At 39.0% G+C, this 19,746-nt stretch overlaps 2 protein-coding genes across 19 annotated transcripts in view; both read left to right on the top strand.

Annotated features, from left to right (window-relative positions):
• The window catches only part of PHKA1 (phosphorylase kinase regulatory subunit alpha 1), a 205,572-nt gene extending 198,456 nt beyond the window's left edge, over positions 1-7,116 (top strand). For 11 of the 16 annotated variants that reach the window (XM_058292339.2, XM_058292345.1, XM_058292352.2 and 8 more), the window contains 3 exons: positions 2,524-2,577; positions 5,035-5,235; positions 6,432-7,116. In XM_058292339.2, the coding sequence (XP_058148322.1) occupies positions 2,524-2,577; positions 5,035-5,235; positions 6,432-6,605 (429 nt within the window). In that variant the 3' untranslated portion in view covers positions 6,606-7,116. The remainder of the gene's footprint in view (positions 1-2,523; positions 2,578-5,034; positions 5,236-6,431) is intronic. The other 5 variants (XM_058292350.2, XM_058292341.2, XM_058292354.2 and 2 more) reach the window with 2 other exon arrangements.
• Positions 7,117-14,026: 6,910 nt separating this feature from the next.
• HDAC8 (histone deacetylase 8) overlaps positions 14,027-19,746 on the top strand; it is a 427,306-nt gene continuing 421,586 nt past the window's right edge. For 2 of the 3 annotated variants that reach the window (XM_058290947.2, XM_058290949.2), the window contains exons 1-4: positions 14,028-14,457; positions 15,018-15,070; positions 17,373-17,503; positions 18,444-18,585. In XM_058290947.2, coding sequence (XP_058146930.1) covers positions 14,347-14,457; positions 15,018-15,070; positions 17,373-17,503; positions 18,444-18,585 — 437 coding nt within the window. In that variant the 5' untranslated portion in view covers positions 14,028-14,346. Of the gene's footprint in view, positions 14,458-15,017; positions 15,071-17,372; positions 17,504-18,443; positions 18,586-19,746 lie in introns of all 3 variants that reach the window. The other variant, XM_058290948.2, reaches the window with a different exon arrangement.

Raw genomic sequence — 19,746 nt, 5'->3', positions numbered from 1 at the left:
TATATTTTTCCTGGATGAAACTATTAAATAGATGCAAAGTCATTATGATGCTGTTAGTCCAAAGACTCTGTTTGTGTGATCAATATTTCTTTTTCTTGCTAGGGCCGATTTTGCCAAAGACATTTAAGGACACATCACATGATTACAGTGGTGACAGATTTAGAGAGCAGAGAAGACTGTAGTAATTATTTATAGGTTTCATTCATCAACTCTTAGTTGCACTTTTTGCTTCATTGCCCTTGGTAAGGGCCTGAAGAATATATAACCTTTCATTTGTTTTTTTTCCCCCAAGCACACTGAAATATTCTTCCAGAGACAAGGTCGGATGATCTTTTATGATGGGGAAATTTGATTTTTCAGATCATCAGCTCTGGTGACCTTCCTTTTAAGGAATACCTAAGACTTGTTTTCCTTCCAGCTAATTTCTATAGCACAGTGGTGACAAATATGTATTTTATCTAATTATACGTGGATTATGACAGTTCAATTTACAGACATGTATTAGGTGCTCTTCTACCACAGATACCATATGAGGTACTGGGGCTATAAAATGAATAAGGTACTGTTTTTATAATCAAGAAGTTGAATCTACAGATTTTTGTTGTTGTTATTGGATGAACAAATAATTGCATGACTATATTTTGGGTTGGGTTTATACATTGGCTATAACCTTTATTGAACCTGAATATTTTCCTTGTGCCCAGAACATCCTAAATGCCTTTCATACATCCCCTCATTAATTCTTTTTTTTATTAAATAAGTTATAGGTTTACAGAAAAAATCAGTCATAAAATAGAGTTCCTGTACAACACCCTATTATTAACACCATATTTTTAATATTAGTGTGATACATTTGTTACAATTCATGAAAGAACATTTTTATAATTATACTATTAACTATAGTTCATCATTTACAATGATTGTGTTGTACAGTCCTATGTTTTTTTAAAAGCATCTATAATACAAGGCTAAGATGTGTTAAATAAACAAGCTGCAGACTATGGTAATATAAATTAAGGAATATTTAAATACATTAGGGAAGATTAGGGATTTTTGTATCAAAATCAAATCCTGGATTTGGGATCATAGTAGAAGAACAAAAGCAAATGCCCTTTATTCTTCATTCCATCTTTTCAGAGTATGACTGTAACACAATCACTTTGCACATACATTTGAGGACTTGCAATTCTCTGTACAAAGAATGTTATTTGGCATTTGGATGGAATATGGTGTGGTTGTATCCAGTAGTGTCAGTAAGCCTATTAGATTAGAAGCCTTATCTGCAATTGTTTAATATGTAATGATTTTATTTAAAATCTAAAATGGCAAGGCATTTTAATTACTTTTTAATCATTGCTTTTTAATAGCTGAGTTAATAGTGAAGGAGGAAAAAAAAATATCGTTCAGGGAGTGGATGTAGCTCAAGTGTCTGAGTGCCTGCTTCTCACATATGAAGTCTTAGGTCAATCTCTGGCCCCAGTACCTCAAAAAACATCATGCATATAATACTTATTGAACATCTATGAATGAGGCACTGTTCTAGGTGTTGGTGATACAACACAGATAGCAATCTTTTTCCTCACAGAACTTACATTCACATAGAGAGACAGAAAATAATAATAATAAATAAATTATATAGAATTTTAAAGGATAATAAGTACTATGGAAAAGGTAGAGCAGAGTAAGGGGGATCAGGGATTATTAACAAGCAAATATAATAACTACATTTAAGGATTGAATCACGTCCCCCACAAAGACATGTTTAAATCCTAAACCCCTAGTCCTGTGAATATGAACCAATTTGTAAATAGGATTGTTGAAGATGTTATTAGTTAAGATGAGAACTAACTGCAATAGGGTGGGCATAATCCAATATGATTGGAGCCCTTATAAGAAAAGGAAATTTGGACATAGTAGTAGGAAACAGACAGGGAAAGATGGCCATGTAATGGAAGCAGAGATATCATTGTGTTGTCAGCAAGTCACCACCAGAACGCTACAGACTTCAGAGAAAGCAAGATCCTGTTCTTCTAGCCTCCAAAACTGTAAGAAAATAAATTTCTGTTGTTTAAGTGAACCAGACTATGGCGTTTTGTTACAGCAGCCTCGGCAAACTGAGACACTGCAGATATCTGATAAATGTATATCTTGAGTGTTTCTTCTGTAGCCTAAAAAATCTTTCTGAACACCGATTTGTCTGAGACCTAGCATTGTATACTCCCAGGTAGCCTCTGAATATTTGGAGCTAGTCTACCCAGAAGGTAGATCTTTCCTATCCATCCCAGACCCTTAAGTGGAGGCTGAACCTTGGGGCTCCTGTAGTCCACACCTGCATCTTAGCACATAAGAATGATGACCCTATGGCAAGTACACTTGGGCTACATGGCCTCTCACTGACCTTGGTTACTCAGCATGTACCCAGTGAAGCACACATAGAAATACTGTCTCCTACAGCCTCCCAGTTGTTAGCATATACTTGGTGACAACATTTTTGTGTTTGGTTTTTTTTTTTCTGTTCTGTAGTGCCATGGACTTTCTGTGGAAGGTTTTCTTCTTCCTTCTTCAACTACTAGAGAGGTATGTTCCTGTCTCTGATGTTTGTGTGACTGATAGCTTGTCTGACTCAAGTATTTCAGGGATCCTTTTCAAAATAACAGATGCATACTTTAATAAATCAACTGAATTTGAAGTGCATTTGAAGAAAGGAAAGAATGTTTTAAAAAAATAGAAATGGGAATATTTGAGAATAAGAATGCCCTGTATTGGGAAGCAGCTGTGGTTCAATCAGTTGGGCTCCCATTTACCATATGGAATGCTCTGGGTTCACATCTTGGGGCCTCCTTGTGGAAGCAGGCTCGCCTCCATGCTGTGGAGAACCACCGGCCTGCAAGTGCCATGGAGAGCCGACTCAGCAAGGTGACGCAGCATAAAGGGAGACAAGTAAAAACACAGAAAAGCATGCAGCAAATGGACACAGAGAGCAGACAACAAGAAAGTCGCAAGGGAGGGGGGAATAAATAAAATTAAATAAATAAATACAGACACACAGAAGAACACACAGCAAATGGACACAGAGAACAGACAGCAAGCAAACCGCGGGGAGGGGAGGGGTAAAAAAAAAGAATGAAGAATGCCCTGTTTTAATTATATAAAGGCAGCTTCTTTAAATGGTTGATTAAGTTAGGTTTATGTGAGAGTCAGAGAGATGAATGACTTTTCATGTTCTCCATCATTCTCATTCCTACCCTTCTCTAGTAGGATCCTTATAAACCATAAATCAGTGATCCTTAGTTCTAACTATATGCTAGGGTAACCTGTGCTCTCATTTCCAACTTATTGGATTAGAATATCTGGGGACAGAGCCTCAGTGTCTGTGCTTTTGAAAAAATTCCATAGATGATTCTGATATATAGCCTCTGTTGGAAAACACTGCCATAGACAACAGATATAGATTATGAGGTGCTTATATTTTGCTTTTCACCTAAATAACACAGAACTGATAAAAATAGCTTTTACACAAAATCACCAAAGGAGCTAGGACTAGTAAGATTGAATAATAGATAATTCTCAAAAACACTGGGAGTTGCAGGAAAAGGTTGAGGAGTATAAAAAGCTAATGCCATGATTCAGGGCCTCACTCTTGTCTTCAGACCTTTTACAGTAGCTGCTGAGGGTAGGGAGAGGGAAGAAGAGATACGGTGTGGGGGCATTTTCAGGATTTGGAGTTATCCTGGGTGGTGCTGCAGGGATGGATGCTGGACAGTGTGTGTCCTTCCGTGGCCTACTGAGTGGACTGTGGGAGAGTGTGGAGTACAATGTGGACCACTGTACATGTGGTGCAGCAGTGCTCCAAAATGTATTCACCAGGTGCAGTGAATGTGCCACGATGATGGAAGAGGTTGTTGATGTGGGAGGAGTGGGGTGGGGGGTGGGGGCTATATGGGCACCTCATATTTTTTTAATGTATCATTTAAAAGAAAATAAAGAAAGAAAAATCATTTAAAAAGAACACTATATCCCCTACTTGTCTTTGCTCTGCTTTAAAGCAAACTTGAAGTATTAATAGAATTAGTAGTAAGATATACCTGAATAATAACTTTAAGAGTCTTCAAAGTACTTTCACGCATTATTTAATTTAATCTTCAATACAACTGTGCAAGATAGGTAAGGAAGAGATTGTAGTAATAGTTCCCAATTTACAGATAAGGAAACAAATTTTGAAGGATTAAGTGGTTTGCCTAAGGTCATAAAGCTAGTAACTAGTAAAATCAGGACTTGAACCAAGGTCTTCAGACTCTAAATCCACATTACCTCCATAGAGGCAATATTTTCAAAATTTTACCAAAAGTTATTGCTCACTTATACTCCTTTATGCCCATTTAAAAAATATTTTTATTATAGAAGTTGCAAACTTACAAAACAATCATGCACATGGGTAGAATTCCCATACAACAACTCTTCGACCACACCATTGTGAAACTGTTAGAGATTATGAGATAATATCATCTATTACCACTAACTGTGGTCCATAGCATACATTTTCCTTATACCCATTTTTAATCTAACAGTATATAGATGTTTTTTACATAATGTATATATAAATTTAATTTCTACATAATTTTTTATCCACATCGTCATATTTATTATTTTTCATGGCTCTATATAAATGCGTGAAGTTGTTATACCATGACATACTTTTGTTTACTCAACCACTCCCGTGTTTAGGTTACTTCTAATTCTTCACATGTGTCTAATGCTCTTGCACATAGAGCTTTTTTCAGCTTTTGAATTAATTCCTCAGATGAATTCCCAGAAATAGGTTTATAGGTTAGAGGACACTGACATGTTTATGGCTCTTGTTATGCATTGCCTGACTGCCTTCCAAAAAGAATGAACCACTTTACCTACTCAGTCACTTTCAAGAGGGCCGAAGCACTGCTCTTTGCTACGGTGATTTTACTGCCTTTCCAAGTAGATGATTGATGCCTCTTGTTTGATGGGCTCTTAGAAGTTACTTTCTTTTTCTCTATCCAGATGACTCCAGGCGAGATTAAATTCTCTGTTCATGTTGAGTCTGTCCTGAATCGTGTACCTCAACCAGAGTACCGTCAGCTTCTGGTTGAAGCCATCCTTGTCCTCACCATGCTGGCAGATATTGAAATTCATAGCATCGGAAGCATCATTGCTGTGGAAAAGATAGTGCATATTGCCAATGACTTGTTCCTTCAAGAACAAGTATGTAAATCTGTCATTTTCTAAAAGAAGAATGTTTGACACTAACCTGATTGTATTCAGTGTTCTTTCATGAAGCCAAGGTCACTTTTTTGTGTCCTCTTCCTCAGAGCTCTTTTTCTGGGCTCCCTTTGAACTAGATCTGAGCTCTGTATGCAAAAGAGGTAGACCCTAGGAGGGCCTCTGTCTTGCACCATGGCTTTTGTGGCTGTGTTACATGGTAAAGTTGCTTGGCACTCAGGAGGCTTTTATGTTTTTGTAATATTTCAGATTTTTTATTGCACTACTTTCTGTAGCTATAAGAACTTAATAGCAGTCTCCGGTAGCATATCCTTCCTGGCCTATTAATAATAAAAGAGAAGATTTTGTTTGGGTTTGTTTGGTTTTCTTCTTTTATTAATGGGAAATTTTTATTCTATATTTTTCTTATTTTCTTAATAAAAGTTGTGTGAAATAACCACATTTAAAAAAACTAAACTATTTAATGAAAGCTTTCCGAATGTTTCCCAGATTCAGAGTAGGAGCAAAAAAGGCAAAGGGATATGCACTGTTGTCAATTAAAAATGGCCAAAAACATGTAATAGATGTTTTGTTCTATAAGGCACTGAAAGAAGAGGATGAAAAGAAAGTAAAAGTATCCAGGATTTTCTAGGACTATCCTAATTTTAAATATTATGGATTGCTGTCAGTCTGAGATCAGAAAATGTGATTTCTTTAGGCATAGACTCTGGCCTTGGAAAGCTCATGGTCTATTTGCATTAAGTTGACTTGGAAGAGAATAATGATAAATGCAAGATAAAATAATAAAAGCTGAAATCAATACTACTAGAAAAATTTAGACCGAAGTCCCACTAGGGTAATTAATACATGTTAACGTTTGACTCTTAATGATTACAAATCATTTAGTTAACTATCACAGTTAACTTTGAAAATTTCATTGTAATGGAGAAAAATCCCATCTCAGATAATAATTTTAAAATAATTGATGTATGATTTGAGGATCTACTGGAAAATGCATTTCTAGAAACTCATAATCACCCTTTTGTGCATAACCCTGATCCCTTCCTGGCTAAACAGTCTGGGATCCAGCTAGTTGGTGATGGGGAGGAGGCTCTGAGTTAGCCTAATCAGGACTTTAATTGCTAGAATTAGTAATTTTTCCTTTCTCTTGTGTTCTCCCACCCTTTAAAACCAAACAGAAAACCCTCGGTGCAGATGATAACATGTTGGCAAAGGATCCCGCATCTGGCATCTGTAATCTTCTGTATGACAGTGCACCCAGTGGCAGGTTTGGCACCATGACCTACCTCTCCAAGGCAGCTGCCACCTACGTGCAGGAGTTCCTGCCCCACAGCATCTGTGCCATGCAATAAGGGCTTTGGGTCCTGGCTGCTGGGAGCCTTTTGACATCTGGTCCCTGCCTTGTTTGATTGTGCATGAAACTGAAATGTTTTTGCCTAATCACTCTTACTCTTCTCCTTTCTATCCCATCCCTCCCAAAGAGAGAATCCTTTCTATCCCATCTCTCCCAAAGAGAGAAAACTTTTCTGATAAATTAACTGCTTTAGAAGAAGTGACCCTTACCTTGGTGGCTTACTTCCAGTGTGTATATGGCCAACCAGGTATTTGATTGTCAGCCTTAATTATTTTATAGTTCATAGAAGTTTGTGTGTGATTTTTTTCCCCTCTATATGTTACCCACTTAGTTCTCTAACTCCTGTTTGGAGAGCAGGTATTAATAATAACTTATTCCTAAATGTTGATTTTTCTTATCTGTGGTTTTATTGTGTGTATGAATGGTGGGTGCTTTGAAACATTATTTCAAGTGTGTAACCCTAATTTGTCACATTTTATGCCATTATAAATTGGAAATGTTTATCCTAAGTGGTTGGATCCTGGTTTTCTTCTTTACTCACATGTTGCCTCACACTGAGTAATGAAATATTTATATAATTGTCTCTGCTTTTTCCTTTTCTGTGTCTGTACATATAATTCCTATTCTCACTTCAGTGAAATATTTTTTTTAGTGCAAGTACAGTGAGTATATTTAAGGAATTTTGTGTTAAGAGTTGAAATCACATTTTATGAAGATTGTTGGTACTCAGAGATATATTTTTTGCAGGAAATGCAGAATGACCCAGAGAAATGGAGCCAGGAACCTGGTTCTAGGGAGGAATGGAGAAAAAAGAGAAGATACATAGATATTGTCTAACACAGAGGAAGCAGAGAAAGAATCAGAGGTGGGTTAGTTGCCTGAAGAGAGCCTTGTCCATGTAATCCTTGCCTTTGAAGAATGAGCCAACACAGACAACAGAGAAAAATTTAATATATATTATATAATATATGTAAAGAAATGCAGTTTTATCATTCAAGTGCATACACACCACACACTCAAACTAGGATCACTAAATTCAGACAAGCTAATTAAAATTATTAAGGCACCTCTTCAGATGAATAAATAAGACTGAATTTTACTCAGCATTTCAATTGTGTGTGGTGCTTAAAAACAGTTTGTTCTCCTAAGCATTATAAAATATTGGGAAGAGTCTTGTTTTTACTATTAATTAGCTATTTGCATAACAAGAAATAGTTTATCAAGCAAGGGTGAACATGTCTCTCTACAGTCCCATCCTGGCTAACTAGGTTCCAACTATACAGCTGGCAGGGCAAAAGTTGTTTTTAGCCATAGCTCACAAAACCTTTGTCGTCCTTTTATGCACTTAACAAATACTTTGAACCTGTACTAATTCAGTAGAGATAGAGTATTTTCCAATTTAGTCTTCATTTCCTGTTTAACTCGGGTGACCTTAGGTCCTGATTTTTTTCAGGACAGACCCTGTTTATACCTGTTCTCTTGGTATAATTATTAATAGCACTCTCTGTCACTCTCAAAAGTGTCACAGTTTGGATGATATGGTCACCCTATATTTAGCAGAAGTCTGATTTCTTTTAAGCCCATGTCTAATATCCAAGGACCTGTTCTCAAACCACTAGTAGTAGCAGTGGTATGGGGGTGAAGATACTAATGGGGAAAAACTTCGAAAAAACAAAGGCATTTTGGCATAATGGTTATTAAAACAAATACAAACAAATATTTGAGTGCTTACCAAATGCCAGACATCATTACATAGGCACTTCGGTTGAACTCTGTTATTCTATCTTCATAATCATCATGTAAGGTAGATACTGTTGCCATCCCCATCTTACAGATAAGAGAACTGAGACACTGAGAGTTTAAGCAACTTGCCCAAGGTCAGTTAAATGGTAGAGCAGAGATTTGATCCCCTGGATCCTGACTCCAGAGTTCACATTCTTAATGACTGTCATCTTCAAGGGAAGACATTAGGCAGTGATGTGAAAACAAGGGTCATTCTGTTCAATAAGTTTGAAATATCAGTCGCCAGACTGTGAAATGCACGCAGAAATGGCCAAAGAGGTAATGTCTTGTTTTGTTTTGTTTTTAATTTTTATATTTTTATTTTTAAAGGAGCTTTAAGATTATATAAATGTTACATCGAAAATATAGGGGATTCCCTTATACACCACCCCCTGCCCCTCCCACACTTTTCCCTGTTAACATCTTTCAGTAGTGTGGTACATTTGTTACAATTGATGAACATATATTGAAACATAGAGCTAATGCCTTTTTAATCTGCTTGCTTTCCCTACTGCCTGCCTGCTTCTGCCAACAAGTAAAGGCAGAGGAGACTGCTAAAAGGAGAAGTGGTGCAGCCCAACCTCATCTTGCAGGTTCAAAATTTAATTTTAGCAATAGTTGAGGAAACTTTAGCAATTACAGTTGAGGAAACTTTAGCAATTACGGATGAGGAAACAAGTTAAGGGAAACGGACTTGGCCCAGTGGTTAGGGCATCCGTCTACCACATGGGAGGTCCACGGTTTAAACCCCGGGCCTCCTTGACCCGTGAGGAGCTGGCCCATGCACAGTGCTGATGCGCGCAAGGAGTGCCGTGCCACGCAGGGGTGTCCCCCGCGTAGGGGAGCCCCACGCGCAAGGAGTGCACCCCTAAGGAGAGCCCCCAGCGCGAAAGAAAGTGCAGCCTGCCCAGGAATGGCGCCGCCCACACTTGACGTGCCACTGATGACAACAGAAGCGGACAAAGAAACAAGACAACAAGACGCAGCAAATAGACACAGAGAACAAGACAACTGGGGGAGGGGGAGAATTAAATAAATAAATCTTTAAAAAAAAACAAACTAGTTAAGTAACTTGCCCAGGATCACCAAGCTAGTAAACGTTGGAGCTGGAGTTGGCCTGCCTCCTCTGAATGGAAATGCTCTGAGTGTAAATTGAGTGCTTTGGAAAGGACTTTCTTCCCAATTTAAGTACCTTAGAACCTCAAGTGACTGAAGGCATTCTTATGGGTATTAAGCATGTGGGAAATTGAAGTTAGGGACCTATGGTATGATTTGACCTCTGTCTTAATCATAAGCAAGAGTCCAGACTCCCTGTGAAATTTGCTGCAGGAATATGCCACCAATTCCAGAGACTTGTGCAGCAATTTCTCTTTCTCTGTGGATGAATCATCTTGCCACATTGTATTCCATCTAGGCTACTGTTTCCAGCTCAGAAGCAATGCTAATATGTTGAACTGTTCTATCATCTGTTACCAGATCTGAAAGAGCACACAGAAAATCCATTTTCATGACGTCTGAGTCCAGATTTCAGGGTGTCAGCCTGTATCCTGCCCTCTTTCTTCCCCTGCCTATCCATGAAGCCCCAGGGCAAGCCCCATTTTCTCCTTATATTGACAGCCAGCCATCATCTCACTTTTCCCTCAACTCCTACAACACTTCTGTCTAGAAACAATCCCAGTTCTACCTCTTCCTAAAACACTTTTCTGGGCCCTGACATCAAGACTTCACAGAGGTTTATCCAAGGAGGCTTAACACTTCTTAACCCCTTGTGACCTGGCTTCCTCTTCTACCTCCTGCTTTTTGGAAAAAATAGGGTATCAGTGATCTCCTAATGACCAAAGGGGTCTCTGGCCATTTTGCAGTGTATGACGTTGTTGCTATCTCATGTTTTCTCAAAACTCTCTCCTCCCTTGATTTCTGTGAAACTGTACCACATTTGTACTCTTAAACTATTCCTTTCTTGTCTCCTTTCTGTGATCTCTTTCTTCTCCTATCCCCTAAAAATACACTCTTCCTCTTCTTCCTAGCTCAAATATCTTCATCATGGGGCGGGGCAGGATTCAATGACAGGATCTAATTTACATGTTTTTATTTGCTCACTCAGGCTGCTGCAAAGAGAGTGGATTGTAGGCTGCAAGAGTGGAAATAGAGACCAGTTAGATATTACAGAAAGTCCAGGTGAATGAAGATAGTTCCTGGCCTGGGATGTTGGCAGTACAGAGGGAAATAAGTGGATATATTTGATATCATGGAGATGGAACTGATGGAAATTGCTGATATAATGGATTTGATGGTGAAGGAAAAAAAGAGAGCTCATATAACTCCCAGGTTTATGGGTTAGGCAACTGGATAGATGTTGGTGTCTTTACTGAGCTATGAAAGATGATAAAAGGGCAGAACAGACTTGGATGGGGAAATCAAGAATTTGGTTTTGAAAATATTAAGTTAGACATGACTATCAGACACCCCACATTTATGTGTGTGTTTGTGTGTGTGTAAAGCACCACTTCACTTGCCTAACATGTTGATTTATGAAACTCAACACTTAATTCTTTCAATATCAAACTCCTATGTCCATTCTGCCTTACCCTTTAAATGCTTCCTCCTGATTTCCCATTTCCTTATATTGGTACTACTAGACTTCTCTTCACTCAGACATTAAATTTAAAAGTTTTCAATGACTTTTCTGTCTCACTCCCTCCCACCCACCCATATTCAAGTAGTAAGAAAGTCCTATTGACCTACCCTGTGTATTGTTTTACCCTCTCTTTTCCTATTACCTCCACCCTAGTTCAAACCATCATTACTGCTTATCTTAACCATAAGGTATGCTCACTGCCTCCAGCCTTTTAATAGTAAATCTTTTTCTGCACACTGTTGTGCAGACCATTTAAATGTCTCCCTATTTCCTGCAGAGTGAAGTCTGTACCCTTTATCCTGGCATTCAGAGCCCTCCATGATCTGGGGCTTTCAGCTAAACTAGACTAGGAGTTTTCTTCTATATGTTTTTGCTTATGCTGTTCTTTCTAGTTGGCACGGCCTCCCCTAGTGCCCATCTTTACTAAGCAAAATCCTGTCTATCCTCTGACATGCTCTTACAATGCCACAGAATAAAATCATAGTTACTATTTATTAAGTACAAGTTATTAAGTACTTATTTATCATGTTAATTAGGCATCACACATTTCCTCACTCTGCATTGCCTAATGGTGTCTTGTGTGTTTTCATGAGCTTCTCTACAAGAATGTGAATTTTGTGAGAGGAGAGTATAATTCATATTCAAATCCCCAGCTATACCATACACTTAGTTGATGTTTGATGAATGACTGAATGACTACTGTGCTTTGAACTAGTTGCTTTGGGAAAATATGAAGAAAACTGTAATAGTTTACAGCTATATGTACCCTAGAAAATAATTTTTTCTTAATTTTAATCCACTCCTGTTGATGTGGACCCATTGTAAGTAGACCTTTTGATGAGGCTACTTCAGTTAAGGTCTGCTCCATCTCAGTCAGAATGGGTCTTAATCCTCTTCCTGGAGTCTTTATAAGAGAATGAAATTCAGACGAAGAGAGAGAAAGCCACGAAAGCAAGAAGGTGAAATCAGCAAAACCTAGAAAAGAAGGGAGAGACCAGTGGTTGCCACCATGTGCCTTGCCATGTGGCAGCAGAGCCAAAGATCACCTGGATCTGGTCTTCAGGAAGAAAGCATCACCTTGATGATGCCTTGATTTGGATATTTTCCTGGATTCTAACTGTGAGCGAATAAATTCCCATTGTTTAAGCCAAATTATTTCATGGTATGTGCTTTCAGCAGCCTAGGAAGCTAAAACAGAAGTGTAAGAGCGTACATTCTAGTTAGAGAAAAACATCACATTCAGCATACTAATTATTGTGGGGATACTATATAGAGGCTTGAACAGAGTTAAACGTAACAAAGTCATCCTGGAGGAATCAGGTTTATGTGGCAAAGGGAATCTTCAAAGGCTTCAGTGTCAGACAGACCTAATTTTGAATTCCTGCTTTTCTTCTTGTTAAGTGTGTTGACATTAACCAAGCTATTTTTACTCTCTAAATTGCACCTGTAAAACTGGTGTATTAACACTTTTTTCATAGGACTGTTTTAGGGATGAAATGAGATAATATACCAAAAGTATCTATCACAATGCTTAATACATAAATGCTCAATAAGTGTTTAAAGAGTAAAAAAATGAGCTGGAATATTACAGAAGGTAAGGATAGTGGATTGTCTGAGGGGAGTTAGTAGGTCAGTTCAAGTTGGTGTGGGAGTTGGGGACCTGGGCATTGGCTATTTTGGACCAAATCATATGGACTTCCAGGAACTGATACTGATGCTAAATCTAGAACTGCCTCAGGATTTTCTTAAATGGCCCTCACAGGAAAACAAAACACTTCCCTGGCCCTTATTTAGCTGCAGAAGCAGAAGGAGGTTGGAGAGAAGAGCTGCTATTTTCAAACGTCATTTAAAGTATCTGCTTACATACTGTTAGAGGTTTGCAGTAATTAACAAGGTTATAATTGTTAATTAATTATCAGTTTCCCTTGGTATGCATTGGGAAAAAGGTAAACCCTGTCCCCCGTGTGGCACTTTCCCACAGGTTAAACAAAGGAACCCTGTAGAGATGGGTAAAGGGAGATAGAGACCTTCACCATCTGCATATCAGAGGGAGACGGAAATCTCTACTACCTCTACCTGCATATCAGAGGGAGAAGTAGACAGAAACGTTCACTATTTACAAACCCTTTAAAACCTTACAGATCGAAAGAAACATTTGCTCCTGCAGCATTCCAAGAAGCCATAGACTCCCTCAACTCCCTCCCACTACCTCACTCAGACCCTCAACCCCCCTCCCACTATCATTTCCCCACCTAGGAAAGTTCTGTGTAAATCCAAGTCCCGCCCTTCCAGGAGTGAGCTGAAGTCTCTCTCCAGACCCCCGCCATGCTGGTGGGGGGACTGAAGTCTGTTCTTAAGACCCCCTCTGTTGGGAGAGCTTCTCAATAAATAAATTCTTTGCTTATGGTCAATCAGTCTCCGTGTCCCTGTAAGAGTTGTATTTTCTCCAACACATACTATTACCACGTGAATTTTCAAGGAGTATATTTGACAGCATTGCTTGATTGAAATCTACCAAGCAATTTCCATAGTACCTGCCAGTCTCCAGGGAAAATGTTATCATATTTGCAACAGTAAATTATTGAGATTGCTAACTCTCACAGGGATAGTTAATGATAAAAAGCGATGAGCTAAATTAGCTTCACAGAATTTAGTATGCAAACTTTTCAGATCGTTTGTATCCTTAATTAGTATTCCCCCCTCCTCCCCTCCCCCCCCAAAAAAAAACCATCTTTAAAGGATACAGAAGATATAGTTGGGCAGTAGCGGGCTCTGGAGCGCTACATTGTTTGTCTTTAAATATAATTTAAACGGGTGTATTTTCAGATTGCAACAATTCACATAGAATTGAGGCTGCGTGTTTTAGCCCTATAACACAAATTCCCGGCTATTTTGGTGATTAGCCCGGGTTCTTCCGCTACCCAACCTCCCTATAAACTACATCTCCCAGCATGCTCTGGAGCTAGTCTGACCTCATCTCAAATAGCCCCGTAGGGCAACAAGGATGATTAGTTTTGACTGTACTTAATTGTGCCATAAAAAATCAATCCGAATTGGCAGCTATGTGGTCTTTCATATCTACCGAACCTGTTTTTTTGCACTGTGATCACTAAATGGAGTGGTTCAGACCTGGGGAGGCCCATCTATTTCCTCAATTGAATGGGGGACGGGGACAGTGTCTCCGACAATCTCAAGAACAGGAGGGAACGTTGACTAGGGAGCACCGCTGTGGCCGTTGCGAGAAGCAGGAACCGAGCCCGTGCTGAGTCCGAGAAAAGCCGGATCCAGACGGTGACTCTGGAACGGTTGGAAGTAGAAGATGGAGGATCCGGAGGAACCGGCGCACGATGGGCAGTCCCTGCCCCCGGTCTACATCTATAGTCCTGAGTATGTCAACATGTGCGACTCTTTGGCCAAGGTTCCCAAACGGGTAAGACAGGTCGAGATGAAAGACGGTGGGATTGGGGTGGAGGTTATGAGGAGTGGGGTGAGGTGGGCGGGGGGTGGGGGATCGGTGGACGCAAGAGCATTAGAAATTGGAGGGGATACTTGGGCTTGAGGAGTCTTCAGGAGAAATTTGGGTAGCTTCATCAAGTGATGGAGGAAGTGTTCCCTTACAGTTTCTGAGAGAGCTGCGTTTATCAGCGGGGTGTCCAACGGCAGGGTGGGATAGGGGTACGCGGGAGGGGATAGCACGGAAGGGATGGCGTTTCTACTACAAGAGGATCGCTGAAGTCGTGGAAAAGAAGCTGCAAGAGAAAAGTGTTCCATGACCTAAGGAAGGCCGGGTAGCTTTCACGTTACCGATTTAGATATTTTGTATCTATTTTGTATATGTGACTGTTAAGTAAAAAGAACGGAAGAGAACTGAAAACAAGTTCCTTTGTTCGGAAAGATGAAACTGAAGGTATTTCACAGAATTAAACTTTTAAGAGACGTTAAGCACAAACTATTTTCTGCCTTTTTTTTTTTTTTTGGTTTTGTTTTTAGGCCAGTATGGTACATTCTTTGATCGAAGCATATGCACTGCATAAGCAAATGAGGTAAGTTGTCTTTCCTGAACCTAAGCATACATAGTCTTAACATCCTGCTTCACAGCGGCGCTGATTAGGGAGAGAATGATACCGGGTTTTTAGCTTCTTGTGAGAGTGTGTAGTGTTTGTAATCTGCCTGTAACGCTGTGAAAACTCTTGAAGAATTAAGAAAACTTGAAAAAAGTGCACTGGAACACTTAAGATCCCTTAGAAATAGAACATTGTTGCTGGGAGGGGAAGTGTGGAGATTTTGAGGTAAGTATATTTCGGTACTAAAACCTGTCTGATAGAAAAAGGTGTTCTCCTGGGAGGAACTTTGTGTTTGGGTTTTTTTCTGTTTTTCTAAGTCAGATTTGAGAGTATTTTATCTCTAGACATAAAGTTGTGGGTTCAATTTAAGACTTTTAGACCCCCCCCCCCCCCCCCACGCAAAAAGAGCCTGTAATGTGTGAGCCCTAGAAGGAGACAAATTAAGAAGAGACAAGTTAAGGCAAAAGCAAAGTCCTGAGACCAGGCCAGAACTCAACAGAGAGCCAAGTGCTTCTTTACAAAAAAAAAAAAATTAGCTTGCTGTTTATTGCCATTTCTATATTTGATGATATTAAGAATAAGTATTATAATCTTGTCATTTGCAGGATTACTTAGGACATTTTCTGGCTAAATAGATGAGTGTCTCTGCAAGCTAGTATGGTATTCTTCACTTATCCCCCAGAATGCAGTAGATTAGGCTTTCAGATTTAATACATTTTATTAACAAAATCATTTATTGAGCACCTTCTTTAGGAATGTTTTCAACCATTTTTATCCATAAGTTTGGTAAATATAAAAACCACGTGACTTCCATTAATGTTATTTAACATTTCAAACAACTATTTTATGCCAAATAAGAAATCAAAGCAAAGCATACCTGTCCCATTTTCTTGAGTAGGGAGACTTTTAGTAAGTACTTGATAAATAAATGGAAGGGTACTAGAAGAGGAAGCTGTAAGGGCTGAGAAACATGGTCCAAGAAACTGTAAAAATTTTATCTTAATGGGCAGACTTTTCACCTCTGATGATGTGGACATATTTTCTCGAAGAAGAAGCAAGAATCCTTGGATCTTGGCTACATATTTAATTTTTGAAGCTGAATCACAGGATATCTTCTGTATTCCTTGGTGATAGTAATAGCCTGTATAGTCCATATTAATTCATGATAAACTCACAGCAATGTTCTCATTCAACAAATACAAGAAGCTACTACTGCTGTCTTGTGGCCTAGGTTAGTGCTCTAACTTTAATGTGCATATGAATGACCTTTTAAAATATATCATCTTGTTAAAATACAAATTCTGACTCAGTAGGTATGAGGGGAGGCTGAGGTTCTGCATTCTAACAAATTCCCAGGTGATGCCAATGCCATTTATCTATAAACCACACTTTAAGTGGCAAGGGCTAGAGAAGGGCAGTGGCAGTGGTGGAGTCAGGAAGCGGAAATGTGAAACAAGTACCTAGAGGTGAATGGTGGTAAGTCCCATTATTAGGTTAACTCCCTTTCTTTTCTCATTTACTCCTATTTGTCACTGCCTATGAGGAGTTGGTTGAGAGATCCTTGAGTAAAGCCCAGATCTAACCATTGCGCCACTTCTCTCCTTTCTATCAGAGGCAGATATGAGGGACCAAGTTTAGAAACATTTACATTGTGGGCTACCTGTTCTTTATCCTTTAGTATTAATGATAGTCATCGACTAAGCATTTTCATATATGTTGTCATTTAATCTTTGAGTCTCATAAAGTAACCTTATTTTTCAAACTGAGCTGCAGAATGGTCAAATAGTGACCTAAGGTTATAGAGTTAGTAAGTACAGAGTCAAGAGAGGAACACAGTTCTCTGATTCCAAATTCAAAATTCATGATAACACAGCTGCCTATTACAGTAAAAATAGAGCTGAAGTGAAAGGATTACATAGTCTAGTTAGGAATTGATTCAAACAAATATCTTTGCCTACTACTTTGTCATGAAAGTTGTAACTCAGAGTAAAGTTTGTGTAACACATCATTATTTGTTTAACTTAAATATGATTGCTCTCTTATACTGACCTACCTGTAAACTCAAAGGAAAAATACTATTCTCTTGCCTCTTATTAATGAAATCATTACTATAGATGTGAGGAAGTTAAGTCTGCATAGTGCAGTGGAGGAACAGAATGTGTTTATTACTTCAGCCCACTGAAAATGGATTCTGGGAGTAGGATTTTCTGCTGAGGCTGCTGGCTCCTCCTTCTGGCATAATCTGGGCCTGACTCACTTCTCTTTGTTCTGTTCTTATTAGGATAGTTAAACCAAAAGTGGCCTCCATGGAGGAGATGGCCACCTTCCACACCGATGCCTATCTGCAGCATCTCCAGAAGGTCAGCCAAGAAGGAGATGATGATCATCCTGACTCCATAGAATATGGGCTAGGTAAAGTTGTTACCAGACAATGATGGGAGATAGATAGCTTCTGTCTGTAAATGGTGACAAGTTAATCTTTTACAATTTGCATGATGACTGATTAATATTTTTTAAAATTACAAAATAATGTGTTAACCATCAATCTTAAATCTTTTGGTTTGGCCATATAACAAACAAACCATGTGAGTTGAGCAAAAGTGATTGATCAGATGGAGGAAAGCCTTTCAGTTGCCTAGGCCCTAATAGCAGTGCCTAGATCTGGTCTGGCTATATATATGCTGATTTGATCATCCTGTGATCTGATTTATTTTAACTTGAGTACAGATTTTGAATCTGGCTAAGTTTTCTTCTTTATCTCTCATTAAACAGCTGAATTTTTGATAACTGTTAAGTGGCCAATAAGATAGTCTGGAGTAGGGGTTCTTAACAAGGGGTCCGTGAGCTTGAGTTAAAATTCAAAGAAACATTATTCTTGTGGGGACGTGTTGGTGTAGGTGTGATATATTTATTAAATAATATACAGTATAGTGTGGACTTAGTAAGGGGTCCATGGTTTTCACCTGACTGGCAAAGGGGTCCGTGAAACAACAAAGGTTAAGAACCCTTGGTCTGGAGAAACAATATGTTTTAGTAGGAAGAGCAATGGCCCTGGGAATCAAGAGACCTGGCTTCAGGCCTGGTTCTGTGTGACCATAGACAAGACACATCACCTCTCAGGTCTTGGTTTCTCCATCTGTAGGTTGTGACTAGTTAATCTTTAAGGTTTATCCTTTCCAGCTCTAACATTTTAAAAACATCCTTCCCCCAATATTGGAGGTGTTTCTGTCTCAGTTGGAGCTGATGTTAGTACAGTAGCTTTTGGGTAGGATATACTGTTGTCGTGACTCAGCCTATTCCTCCTATTTCTAAAATTCCTCTCTTAACAAGCTCTTCTGATTTTTGCCCTAAGGTTATGACTGCCCAGCCACTGAAGGGATATTTGACTATGCAGCAGCTGTAGGAGGGGCTACAATCACTGCTGCCCAATGCCTGATTGATGGAAAGTGCAAAGTAGCAATTAACTGGTCTGGAGGGTGGCATCATGCAAAGAAGTAAGAAAATTATCTTTCTGCTTTCTGGTTTCTGACTCTTTACTTGACTCAACTTCTCAGTTTTGTAAACTCATGTTTATTTTAGTGACATTTATTGAGAGATTTGTATGTCTGTGTGTGTGTGTGTGGAGAGAGAAAGAGCAAGCGAATGAGTGAGCTAGGATTTCTGAAGAGATGCAAATGAAATAGAAGAAGGTAGCCTATGTGGAAAGGACACCATTGAAAGTCAGGACACCTAGCTTCTAAGCCTAGTTTTGTTCCTAACTTGGCTAATTTACTTGGACAGATCAACCTCTAGAAACCTTGATTTCTTCATCAGTAAAATGGTCAAGGAAAAGGATACAACTAGACAATCTCTAAATTCCTTTTCAGCTTCTAGAAATTCTAGTTATTCCAATCTTGCTAATGTTTCTAGAATAATTAGGGAGCCATATAAATTATGGAGCCAATTGAATATATGCATAAGCTGAAGAAATTTAGCAGTAGGGAGAAATTAATCATAGATGTCTTGGAAAAGGTAAATTCTAGAGCGAATTCTTGAAAGAGTGGCAAACATATTTTCAAATAGGTGGAGAACTGATGAGAGTAGGTGTTCTTTTTTTGTGTTTTTGTTTTTGTTTTTGTTTTTTTAAGGTACGGGGGCCAGGGATTGAACCCCAGACTTCACATGTAGGAAGCTGGCACTCAACGACTGAGCCACATCAGCTTCCCTGAGTTGGTTTTTTTGTTTGTTTGCTTGTTGTTTTGGTTTTTTGTTTATTTTTAGGAGGCACCAGGGCCAGAAATTGGGACCTCCCTTGTGGGAAGCAGGCACTCAACCGCTTGAGTGCCTGAACATCTGCTCCCTGGGACTGGTTTTTTTTTTTAAGTATGAACTCCAGAGCTATCTGCCATGACTGTAGGACCTGAGGAGCTTATGCTGCCATCTGAAAGGAAAGTGGCAAACTGGAGTAACGTATCTCTCTAAGAAAGGACTTGTGAAATAACTATCCTTAGGTATTATTTGTGGTTAGAAGAAAAGTTCTTTTGAAGTTTTGTGTTAACATTTCAAACATCAGTGGTCTGTCTGATGAGGACTGCTCTGACTTATTCAGCATTTGGCATCTTATTTGATATGTCTGTAGTACTTAATAAATGTTGGAGAAGGATTGCTTAAAACTC

The sequence above is a fragment of the Dasypus novemcinctus genome, chromosome X (genome assembly GCF_030445035.2).
Source record: "Dasypus novemcinctus isolate mDasNov1 chromosome X, mDasNov1.1.hap2, whole genome shotgun sequence".
Taxonomy (NCBI): Eukaryota; Metazoa; Chordata; class Mammalia; order Cingulata; family Dasypodidae; genus Dasypus; species Dasypus novemcinctus.
Note: the sequence above shows the minus strand (reverse complement) of the source record. Positions and strands in the feature narration are given on the sequence as shown.